The sequence below is a fragment of the Dama dama genome, chromosome 20, assembly GCF_033118175.1.
Source record: "Dama dama isolate Ldn47 chromosome 20, ASM3311817v1, whole genome shotgun sequence".
NCBI classification, from domain to species: domain Eukaryota; kingdom Metazoa; phylum Chordata; class Mammalia; order Artiodactyla; family Cervidae; genus Dama; species Dama dama.
Window position 1 is genome coordinate 108,792,249 of NC_083700.1, and position 12,698 is coordinate 108,804,946.

The 12,698-nt window shown below is 44.2% G+C and overlaps 1 protein-coding gene across 1 annotated transcript in view; it reads left to right on the forward strand.

The window, feature by feature from the left end:
* The window catches only part of CSMD2 (CUB and Sushi multiple domains 2), a 676,035-nt gene that overhangs the window by 612,815 nt on the left and 50,522 nt on the right, over nucleotides 1–12,698 (forward strand). Inside the window, 6 exon segments of the mRNA XM_061120111.1 lie at nucleotides 5,626–5,811; nucleotides 6,833–7,027; nucleotides 8,554–8,727; nucleotides 9,734–9,756; nucleotides 11,208–11,258; nucleotides 11,260–11,443. Coding sequence (XP_060976094.1) covers nucleotides 5,626–5,811; nucleotides 6,833–7,027; nucleotides 8,554–8,727; nucleotides 9,734–9,756; nucleotides 11,208–11,258; nucleotides 11,260–11,443 — 813 coding nt within the window.

Sequence of the window (12,698 nt, forward strand, 5' to 3'; positions counted from 1 at the left end):
ACTGTAGAAAAACTCACTTGTTCAAGTATCATCCTATTGTTGGTCATTTGAACTTCCATATTTTTTGCTGCTATAAACAGTGATGCTGTTTAAATCTTTATAATTCCATCCTGGGGACATCCATATTTATCTCTTTAAAATAAATTCCCAGAAATTAGATTTATTGAATTATACCTATATAAAGTCTACAGCTTTTGACGCTCATTGCTATCCAGTTAGTTTTTCTTCACTTATAATTCCACTGTGGCATGTTGTCTCTCCTCCCACATTCTCAGTATTATGTACTGTATTATAAAAAAGAAAGAAAAAAAAATTTACCAGTCACCTTCACGGTCCCATCACTTCATGGTAAATAGATGGGGGAAAAGTGGAAGTAGTGACATATTTTATTTTCCTGGACTCCAAAATCACTGCAGACAGTGATTGCAACCATGAAATTAAAAGATACTTGCTCCTTGGAAGGAAAGCTATGACAAACATAGATAGCATATGTTTGTCTCTGATTTTTTCCAAAAACCTTTACCAACAAAGGTCTGTAGAGTCAAAGCTATGGTTTATCAAAGTACTTGTGTGGGTGTGAAAGTTGGACCATAAAGAAGGCAGAGTGCTGAAGAATTGGTGTCTTCAAATTGTGGCGTTGGAGAAGACTCTTGAGAGTCTTGGACTCCGAGAGAGTCCCTTGGACTGCAAGGAAATCAAACCAGTCAGTCCTAAAGAAAATCAACCCTGAATATTCATTGGAAGGAGTGATGCTGAAGCTGAAGCTCCAATACTTTGGCTACCTGATATGAAGAGCCAACTCATTAGAAAAGACACTGATGCTGAAAGATTGAAGGCAAAAGGAGAAAGGGGCAGCAGAGAATGCGATGATTAGATAGCATCACCGACCCAATAGACATGAATCTGAGAAAACTCCAGGAGATAATGAAGGACAAGGAAGCCTGGCATGCTGCAGTCCAAGGGGTTACAAAGAGTAGGATACAATTTAGTGACTGAACAACAACTTGTTGATGCTCGGAGAATGTTGCTCTCTATTGAGCAACTGGGGAGGTTTCATTGATGCATAAGGCAAATCACTATGCACACGAATGGGGAGGAAGGGAGGAAGCCAAAGGGCTGAGAAAACTTTTAAGTTTTTCTTGTCATAAAATAGGAATTTTATTTCACAACCTAAAGGTTGAGAATTGTGTTTTATATGGCAGACTTAGGCTCAGAAGACAGCCTCTCAGATAGCTCTGAGGGACTGTTCTGAAGAGGCAAGGGAGGAGCCAGGATATATATGAGTTTTTGCAATAAAAACCAGATAGTCAGAACATCAAAAGATTACTGTTAATTAAAGAAAACCAAACAGCTGAGGTTAATGAGTTAGTGTTCTTTTATATATGTGCATGCTCTGTTGTGTCTGACTCTTTGTGACACATGGACTGTAGCCTGTCAGACTCCTCTGTCCATGGAATTTTCCAAGCAAGAATATCAGAATGGGTTGCCATTTGCTACTCCAGGGGATCTTCCTGACCCAGGGATTGCACCTGCCTCTTGTGTTTCCTGCATTGACAGGTGGATTCTTTACCACTGTGCCACTTGGGAAGCCCTTCTATATATGGAAGATGCAGAAGTCAGGGCTCATTGAAATCATTCCTTTGATAAGCACCTTAGCTATCTAGGGCCAGCATCCTCTTCTTTCCCATCCTGAATCCCCTCAGGGTGCACTACTGGGGCAGCTGCAGGGGCGGAGGGGTCAGCCTGTTTGTCTCCATCATGAGTTTCCTCAGAGCTCACCACTGGGGGTGACTGTGGTGGTGGGTGAGTGGATGACTTGATGGCTGCAACATCCTTTGCTTCCTGACATGGTAGGCAGCCATATCTTTGTCTTCAGTTGCCACTCCTTTTTAATGCTTATTTTGTTGATGGTGTTTTTAACTTAAAAGGGCCCTTCCTTGCTCACTTTCAGCTTGTTCTCTTTTCAAAGCACTCTGTTCTCATTTTATGATGTGTCACCTTGAGTTTCTCAATAGCTATCTAGGGCCAGCATCCTGTTCTTTCACATCATGGGCCCCCTCATGGTGCACTGGTGGGGAGGCTGCAGTGGCTGAGGGGGCAGCCTATTGGTCTCCATCCTGAGCTCCCTCTAGAGCATCTGTTTCTGCCAATCAGGGATTTAAAGACCATAAGACTTCTGTTACCTGAGTTAGCTCTTTTTCCTAAAGGAGACTTTTCTGTTTTTAATCTAATCTTTGTTTATCTCTTTCATGCTGCTGGTTTTCTTCTTCATACATATAGTGATCTTTGCTCATATTTTAAAGGGAAGGTTGAGTTTTCCAGATAAAGATGTGGGTTACCTTTGTTATTATATACAGCCATCCTTGCCCACTAGGTCTCTCCCAGGAATAAGAAGTTGCATTTGAAACCACTAGGTGACATTTCATGGGGGCTCCGAGGAGCTCTGATTCTTCATGTCTCAGTGCAGAAAGGTTTTGGCGAGAGGCAAAGTGAGAGATAAAAAGTGACTTATTAGGATGGCTGCTATCCAAAAGTCTACAAGCAATAAATGCTGGAGAGGGTGTGGAGAAAAGGGAACCCTCTTACACTGTTGGTGGGAATGCAAACTAGTACAGCCACTATGGAAAACAGTGTGGAGATTTCTTAAAAAACTGGAAATAGAACTGCCATATGACCCAGCAATCCCACTTCTGGGCATACACACTGAGGACACCAGATCTGAAAGAGACATGTGCACCCCAATGTTCATTGCAGCACTGTTTATAATAGCCAGGACATGGAAGCAACCTAGATGCCCATCAGCAGATGAATGGATAAGGAAGCTGTCGTACATATACACCATGGAATATTACTCAGCTATTAAAAAGAATTCATTTGAACCAGTCCTAGTGAGATGGATGAAACTGGAGCCCCTTATACAGAGTGAAGTAAGCCAGAAAGATAAAGAACATTACAGCATACTAACACATATATATGGAATTTAGAAAGATGGTAATGATAACCCTATATGCAAAACAGGAAAAGAGACACAGATGTACAGAACAGACTTTTGAACTCTGTGGGAGAAGGTGAGGGTGGGATGTTTCAAAAGAACAGCATGTATACTATTTATGGTGAAACAGATCACCAGCCCAGGTGGGATGCATGAGACAAGTGCTCGGGCCTGGTGCACTGGGAAGACCCAGAGGAATCGGGTGGAGAGGGAGGTGGGAGGGGGGATCGGGATGGGGAATACGTGTAACTCTATGGCTGATTCATATCAATGTATGACAAAACCCACTGAAATGTTGTGAAGTAATTAGCCTCCAACTAATAAAAAAATAATAATAATAAAAATAAAATACATTGAGAATGTACTATAAAAAAAAAAAGTGACTTATTAGAATAGCACGCTTGTGAGGCTTACAGGCAGGCAGGTGAGAGGATGCCATGCCCCAAGAACTTGGTGGGCTACAGTTTTATAATGAAAGGGAAAGTGGGGAGGGGGAGATCACCTTCTTCCTCATTCTTGAGCAGATGTCACGTTTCCATCATCAGCTCTTCCTCCACGGTGGGCAGGGGAGTTTTTTCGTCCTTATATGGTCAAGCTGGGACTGTCATGGCACAATGGAAGGGAGCAAAAAGGCCCTCACCTATGCCAAAAATGGTAAATCATCTCCGGCGGTAGTATAATGCCACCTCTTCTTCATATTTTTGTTTTAGTGTGCCCAGAGGAGCATGGCCTTGGGATCACTAACTTACTGAGCTCACTGGGCAGAATGTGGGTCTCATGCCACCAGCTTTATTATTTGGAGGCATGCCTTCTGCTTCTGTTGCATGGTTTTTTTTTTTGCTAAGAAAGCCCACTTGGTTTTGTGGATAAGCAAACCTGCTTTCTCCAGTGATCGCTAACTTATAGGCGTCTCCATGTGTTTTTCTTTACTTACAGTCCTCTCATGGGATTAACTATTTAATCACCTACTTAGTCCCTTTTGTTGTTGTTGTTCAGTCCCTAAGTCATGTCTGACTCTTTGCAACCCCATGGACTGCAGCACGCCAGGCTTCCCTGTCCTTCACTATCTCCCGGAGTTTACTCAGTCTCGGGTCCATTCGGTCGATGATGCCATCCAACCATCTTGTCCTCTGTCGCCCCCTTCTCCTTCTGCCTTCAGTCATTCTCAGCCTCAGGGGCTTTTCCAGTAAGCTGGCTCTTCACATCAGGTGGCCAATGTATAGGAGCTTCAGCTTAAGCATTAGTCCTTCCAATGAATATTCAGGGTCAATTTCCTTTAGGATTGACTGGTTTAATCTCCTTGCAGTCCTAGGGACTCTCAAGAGTCTTCTCCAGCACCACAATTTGAAAATATCGATTCTTCGGTACTCAGCCTTTTTTGTGGTCCAGCTCTCAATCCATACAGGATTACTGGAAAAACCATAGTTTTGACTATATGGACCTTTGTCTGCAAAGTGATGTTTCTACTTTTCAATACTCTAATTTCATCATAGCTTTTCTCCCAAGGAGCAAGCATCTTTTAATTTCATGGCTACAATCACTGTCTGCAGAAAATAAAGAAATAAAATCTGTCACGGCTTCCACTTTTTGCCCATCTATTTGCCATTGAGTTGATGGGACCAGCTGCCATGATCTTAGTTTTTTGAATGTTGAGTTTTAAGCCTGCTTTTGCACTCTTTTCTTTCACCCTCATCAAGAGGCTTCTCGTTCCTCTTTGTTTTCTGTCATTAAAGCAGTATCATCTGCATGTCTGAGGTTGTTTATATTTCTCCCAGCAATCTTGATTCCAGCTTTTGAGTCATCCAGCCTAGCATTTCACATGATGTACTCTGCACATAAGTTAATTAAGTAGGGTAACAATACACCATGTCATAGGCTATATGAGCCTTGTCATATTCCTTTCCCAATTTTGAAGCAGTCTGTTGTTCCATGTGTGGTTCTAACTGTTGCTTCTTGACCCGCGTGTAGATTTCTCAGGGGCAGGTGAGGTGGTCTAGTATTCCCATCTTTTTAAGAATTTTCCACAGTTTGCTGTGATCCACACAGTCAAAGGCTTTGGCATAGTCAGTTTCTTTACTCTGCCCCTATCAAACTGAGTAAATGGCAGAGATAAGCAGGCAGAGGGGCAGCCTTGAGGGTGGGAGCCCTTATATCTAAGAGTTAAAAGAGCTTTACTCTGGGATACCTGCTCCTACTCAAGCATCCCCAGTTCTCTCAAAGGGGTTCTTTTCTTTTTCTTCCTTCCTTCCTTTCTTTTTTTGTCTTAAGTTGGTATAAAACCATCTCTATTTAGTTTGGAAAATGGCTGCCTGGCTGCCTCTCCACTGTATTTGTGTGAAGGGACGGAGAATTGGTCTTACCTCACAGCTCCCTCCTGTATATATTTTGTGCTCCAGCTTCTCAACTCCATTTAATCCATCGACACATTTCTATCTGCATTTCATCTTCCAGAGTTTCTTTTTCTATCTCCTCTGCAGATGATATTCCCATTTTCTTCTTTGTTATGAGGCTTTTCCCTTTTATTAGTCTTTATTATCTTTATATTAGGGCCTCAAGGAAGAGGAAAAATAAAAAAATGTTCTCAGAACACCATCTTGAAGCAGACAGGCTCATACATTTTTCTCCTCTGCCAGCTCTTTCCTGTGGGCTTCCTGAGGCCCCCAAGAATGGAATGGTGTTTGGCAAAGAGTACACAGTGGGGACCAAGGCTGTATACAGCTGCAGTGAAGGCTACCACCTCCAGGCAGGTGCTGAAGCCACAGCAGAGTGTCTGGAGACTGGCCTGTGGAGCAACCGCAATGTACCCCCCCAGTGTGTCCGTGAGTCCTTGGGTAGGGGAGGCGGGTATGTCGGGGGGCTGGGTAAGCAGCTGGAAAGATTCTTGCAAGGACTGAGCGAAATAGGAAAAACATGTCCATAGAGGCTGGCACTCAGATCTGAGACAAGTGGATATCTCCATCTACCAACTTGGGTTCCCATTTGAAATTGCTTCAAAACATCGATAGACCACTGTTCCCTGAGATGTATCCATAAACCATCAAAGAACCTAGGGATGACTGGTCCACTTCCTCTTAGATGGAAAAAGTATTCGAAATTCGACATCCTTTGATCACAAGACTCTAAAACAACAGAATGAGTGAGTAATAGTCGCTCAGTCGTATCCGGCTCTTTGTGACCCCATGGACTGTAGCCTGCCAGACTCCTCTGTCCATGGAATTCTCCAGGCAAGAATATTGGAGTGGGTTGCTGTTTCCTTCTCCAAAACAATGGAGGTACTGTTCAATTTGAAGGCCAGTGGGCAGCCTAATGGGCTATATCCAGTCTGATGATACGAGGTTTTTTGTTTTGTTTTGGTTTGGCTCTTTGGCCTGTGCAGTGCTTTATAAAAATATTTTGTAGCCTTATGGCCAACTCATGTTGATGTATGGCGAAAACCATCACAATATTGCAATTACCCTATGATTAAAAATAAAATAAATAGTTTTAATTTATTCCTAACATTTTTAAATCAGAAGACTTTTACATAAAAATCCTATTTCTAGCTTCCCTTGGAAAAGGTAGATCTGACCACCTGGAATTTGCAGTCTCACATCCACAATCAAAACCAACAGAGTGCCACCTCCCCCCTATTTTTTTTTAATTTGGCAGATCTGCCACCCCAATGGTTTGCCACATCCCCCACCCAGCTCACTTCATTCATAGACTACGTCTGCCTGGGGACTGAAGGTTCTGAGAGTCATCATAACTGCATTATGGTCCCCCAGCCCCCAACGCTGGGCTCTTGCCAATGTCATCCATAATCAATGAATGAATCCTCCTTTCTGCTTCGTACCTCCCCAGCTGTGACCTGTCCTGACATCAGCAGCATCAGCATGGAACACGGTCGATGGAGGCTCATCTTCGAGACGCAGTACCAGTTCCAGGCCCAGCTGATGCTCATCTGTGACCCTGGCTACTACTACACCGGCCAAAGGGTCATCCACTGTCAGGCCAATGGCAAATGGAGCCTCGACAACTCTATGCCCACCTGCCAAAGTAAGCCCAGGAGGAAAGGGTGGGCAAGTTTGGCACAGTGCCTCCAACTCGAACTGTCTCATAACATGGGCTGAATTGGGGAGGGGGAAAAGTGGGGTATAGCCAGGGATTGCAGTGAACCTTTTTTTGAACACTCACCTAGAACCAAGAGCTGGGGAGAGGCCTACTCCTTTAAGGAAACACTTCTCAGCATCTTATCATCTTATTAAAAAGCTGCCTCTGTCCAGGTGAGCATCCACTAATTCATTTATTCAACCTTCATGCCAGGTAGTATAGAGATATGAGGATGAAAGCTTGTGGTTCCTGCCTACCAGGAGCTTAGAATCTACTGAAGAGGCAGACAAATAAAGAAGCAAGGATACCAAAGTGTGATGAGAGCTATAATGGAAGTGTGTGCAGGAGGAATGAATAGAGTGCAAGCGACAGGCCACCTAAGTGTGCCTGTGTCTCCTTCTCCATTGTGCATTGCTTTTCTTTGGGTCTTTGAGATAGTTTCAGAGATCAGGGTCTCTGGGAAGCGACTCTAAGGTGGAGATTTGTTAGGCAGTGCTCTTGGGATCACCATCTGAGGAAGGGGAGGGGAGGGAAGGAGGAGGGGGGAAGAGGAAAGAAATGGGACTGGGAAGATGGAGAAGGTGGTCTCTGATGATGATGGTGATGCCTCAACTGACCCAGCTAAGAGCTCTGAATCTGGGCAGCCCTTCAGAATTGCCACAAGTTAAGGCAGGGGAGCTTTATACCTCCACACTCACTGAACCCTGGGTTCCAGCTGCCCGAGGAAGAGAGCATGACCTTAGATGTGAGGACTCTTTAACCAAGGCCATCTGAAGAGGGCTCACAGAAAGGGATGTTTGCCAGCAGCTACAATCTGGAGAAAGAAGCCCTTCAGTCCTTAAGGGGGCTCTGAGTGGGTCAGCACAGCGCCCACCCATAGGGATATACGAATGCTATTTACTCAGTCAGAAGGGTGTATTAGAGGAAGTAAATGTTTGTGAAGGGATGGAAGGACATCACTTGTCAGTGCTCAAGGGTACATTTGAGACTGGTTGCAAGGAGTGGTATCTTCCTAACACCCATGATGCAAGACACTGTGGCCTTTGTTCGTCCAAGTCCAGACTCGGCCGTGTATTTGTGACCGAGTAGAGGTCACGAGCATGGGACAGCTTCATTACACGCAGGGCTTATGTCTCAGTGCAGCCAGTGGTGTCTGCAGCACTCTCTGGAGCAGGACTGTGAGGCTGCTGCTCGGCTCGGCAGAGAGGACAAGGGGAGTGCCCGCTGTCCGCCCTGGACGCCGAGGAGCGAGCCACAGGTCTGGACATTGGGTGCTTCCGGTGACAGCCCTGTTGAGAATCGTGGGTGCAGTGTAACAGCACAACAGTCACCATGGTGACCCATATTCTGGTCATGAGTCCCATTAGAGTAGGTTGAACCGATCTTACTTTGGTCACTATTCTTTCTAATGAGAAGCAGCACACGCCCCGTCTCTCAGGACTGGCTTCCTGAGCATTCTCTGGTCTTTGTAGTCATCTCCTGTGGAGAGCTCCCCGTTCCCCCCAATGGGCACCGCATTGGAACCCTCTCTGTCTACGGAGCGACAGCCATCTTCTCCTGCAACTCTGGGTACACGCTGGTGGGCTCCAGGGTGCGGGAGTGCATGGCCAACGGGCTCTGGAGTGGCTCCGAAGTCCGCTGCCTGGGTAAGTGACCACCCCGGGGCCTCTCCCGTCCATTTGTCCCTTTACAGGACAAGTTAGATCTTTCCAAAGCTGGATCCCAATCATTGAACAGTACTATTTTACCTATGGTCATAAAATGCTTAATCTAAACTCTAGCTATTGGGTATTTCAGTTCAGTTCAGTCGCTCAGTCATGTCCGACTCTTTGCGACCCCATGAACCACAGCATGCCAGGCCTCCCTGTCCATCACTACCTCCTGGAGTCCACCCAAACCCATGTCCATTGTGTCGGTGATGCCATCCAACCATCTCATCCTCTGTCGTCCCCTTCTCCTCCTGCCCTCAATCTTTCCCAGCATCAGGGTCTTTTCAAATGAGTCAGACGCTATTTACCATAACCAAAATGCTGAGCTAGCTTCCTTTGGGGGCATCGAAAAGAATGAGAACTTCAGGTCTGATGAGACAAACCTCTGAGGGGCTTTCATTCTGATCAAAAAAGATCCTCCCTTTTTATTGGCTCTTGTATGATGGGTGAAATTCCAGTCTTTACCTCCAGGGAAACTTACAGAGACACATCCCTGCAAAACATCTAAAATACCATTTATATTATATATTAGCAAATTTTTGGAGAAGGAAATGGCAACCCACTCCAGTATCCTTGCCGGGAGAATCCCATGGACAGGAGTCTGGTGGACTACAGTCCATGGGGCTGCAAAGAGTCAGACATGACTGAGCGACTTCACACACAGCAAATTTTACATATATAAGTATTTTACAAAAATACAATATTATATGTGCTATATTATATTTTATAATATATAAGTATTTTTTGCCATTAGCTTGTTTCATGACAAAAATATGTCAATGTAGGACAAAAGCATAAAAACTTACCCAGCTTACAAAAGTCAAAGTTATCATTTCTCCCATGGGCAATCCATTCCCTGCCTAAACCTTAGATTCTAAAGTCATCTCTTCTCTTACTCCTTTCTTGGAACCTCTTACTGCTTGGATCCAAAGGAGGGTCCCAGCTACACAGACCCAGCTTACAAAAGTCAAAGTTATCATTTCTCCCATGGGCAATCCATTCCCTGCCTAAATCTTAGATTCTAAAGTCATCTCTTCTCTTACTCCTTTCTTGGATCCTCTTACTGCTTGGATCCAAAGGAGGGTCCCAGCTACAAAGACCCAGCTTACAAAAGTCAAAGTTATCATTTCTCCCATGGGCAATCCATTCCCTGCCTAAACCTTAGATTCTAAAGTCATCTCTTCTCTTACTCCTTTCTTGGATCCTCTTACTGCTTGGATCCAAAGGAGGGTCCCAGCTACACAGACCCAGCTTACAAAAGTCAAAGTTATCATTTCTCCCATGGGCAATCCATTCCCTGCCTAAACCTTAGATTCTAAAGTCATCTCTTCTCTTACTCCTTTCTTGGATCCTCTTACTGCTTGGATCCAAAGGAGGGTCCCAGCTACACAGACCCAGCAACACAGATTGGATGGTCTGTTCTGAAGTGAACAGCTGCCCTCCCTCCGTCTCAGGCCTCTGTTAGAGACACAGTCATGAGTTATGTCTACACAGAACCAAAAAGATGCTAGTAGAAACACTAGGAATGTACTCTATCCAAATCCCATTTAGTGAAAATAACTCACCTGGGTTTATATTGTCTGTGTTCCTTGCCACTCAAGAAGAAAGGAGGATGAATTACTTGGTAATTTTCAACACAACCAAGCTTTGACTGCCTTAGCATAGCCCACAGTGCCCTCCGTATGGAAGATGCTCTAGAAATGCTGGTTGATGAGAAAAAGAGGGGGTGATCCCAGAGGCCGGGTCATAAGAATGATCATTTTTCACCCATGAACAGACACAGCAACTAAAGTTCAAGATGGCTAGCTATTTGGAATGCAACCTTGGGATTTGTTTTTAACGTCCAGCTCTTTTCTGGACTTTAAAAAAATGTAATTGGAGTATAATTGCTTTACAATATTGTGCTGGTCTCTGCTGCACAACAGTGTGAATCAGCTATGTGTATACTTGGGATGTGGGATTGCCAGATCTTTCCTGGTAGCTCAGCTGGTAAAGAATCTGCCTGCAATGCAGAAGACCCCAGTTCGATTCCTGGGGCAGGAAGATCTGCTGGAGTAGGGATAGACTACCCACTCCAGTATTCTTAGGCTTCCCTTGTGGCTCAACTGGTAAAGAATCCACCTGCAATGTGGAAGACCTGAGTTTGATTCCTGGGTTGGAAAGATCCCCTGGAGAAGGGAAGGGGAAAATACTCCAGTATTCTGGCCTGGAGAATGTCATGGACTGTATAGTCCATGGGGTCGCAAAGAGTCGGACACGACTGAGCAACTTTCACTTTTCACTTTCACTCTTCAACACTATTTCTATCATGTCTAGGATTCCTGAAGTCACTCCTGGATGCCACTGTCGGGGGGAGGAGAGAAAAACAATGGCTGGTGCTTTTCCCCACTGTGCCTGTCTCCCCCTCCCCGACCAAGCCTCACCTCATTTTCTGTATGCTCCTGTGCAATTTACTCTCTCTTCCCACATCTCACCAAAGCCGGACACTGCGGGACCCCTGAGCCCATCGTCAACGGGCACATCAACGGGGAGAACTTCAACTACCGGGGCAGCGTGGTATACCAGTGCAGCGCCGGCTTCCGCCTGATCGGCATGTCCGTGCGCATCTGCCAGCAGGATCATCACTGGTCGGGCAAGACCCCTTTCTGTGTGCGTAAGTATGGTACCCACTCTCCCTAGTCACCAGCTCAGGTGCAAAATGGACTTCCCCTTGCTTTGTCTGTATTAGGGTAAATGGAGGATTTTCTGTATTTTGTTCATGGTTTTCAAAAACAAGCATTAACATCTATATTTTCAGTTTTCTGCATCATTATTACTTCCACCTCTATTATTTTCTTCCTTGAAATTAACTTTATGGTTCACTTTCTTGCTTGTGAATTAGAAACCTCGTTCGTTTATTTTCAGTCTTTTATTTTTATTGATTATTATGGATATAAGTATGCAAGGCTATAAAATTTCTTCTGATCACCGCTCTAATTATATCCCACAGATTATAAAAATTAGTGTTTTATTATTTCTCAGAAATTCTGTCATTTTGATATTCATTTCCCCTTTCACTTAGAAGTTTCTTTAAATAAAGGTGTGTGGTTTTTATTTCCAGATGGAAGGGTGTTTTGATTTTTACTTTGGTATTCATTTCTAACACATTACACTGTATACAGTATTTCTGCTTCATGGAATTTACTGATGCTTCCTTTATGATCTAATATTTGATCAATTGTTATGAATGTTCCATGTTCATTTGAGAGAAAAGGACATTAGTGTGTAAAGTTTTATATATTAGATATGCCTTATTGATTTTGTTGTTTATGTCTTAATGTGTGCTTCCTTATTTTTTGTCTACCTGATCTGTTTTGTTCTGAGAGGTGTTTTAAAGTTTCATATTATTTAGTCAGTTCAGTCGCTCAGTCTTTGTGACCCCATGGACTGCAGCATGCCAGGCTTACCTGTCCATCACCAACTCCCAGAACCTACTCAAACTCATGTCCGTCGCCTCAGGGATGCCATTGAACCATCTCATCCTCGGTCATCCCCTTCTCCTCCTGCCTTCAATCTTTCCCACCATCAGGGACTTTTCCAATGAGTCAGTTCTTTGCATCAGGTGCCCGAAGTATTGGAGTTTCAGCTTCAGCATCAGTCCTTCCAGTGAATATTCAGGACTGATTTCCTTTAGGATGGACTGATTGGATCTTCTTGCAGTCCAAGGGACTTTCAAGAGTCTTCTCCAACAACACAATTCAAAAGCATCAATTCTTCGGCACTGAGCTTTCTTTATCGTCCAACTCTCACATCCATACATGACTACTAGCTTTGACTAGACAGCCATTTGTTGGCAAAGTAATGTCTCTGCTTTTAACATGCTGTCTAGGTTGGTCATAGCTTTTCTTCCAAGGAGCAAGCATCTTTTA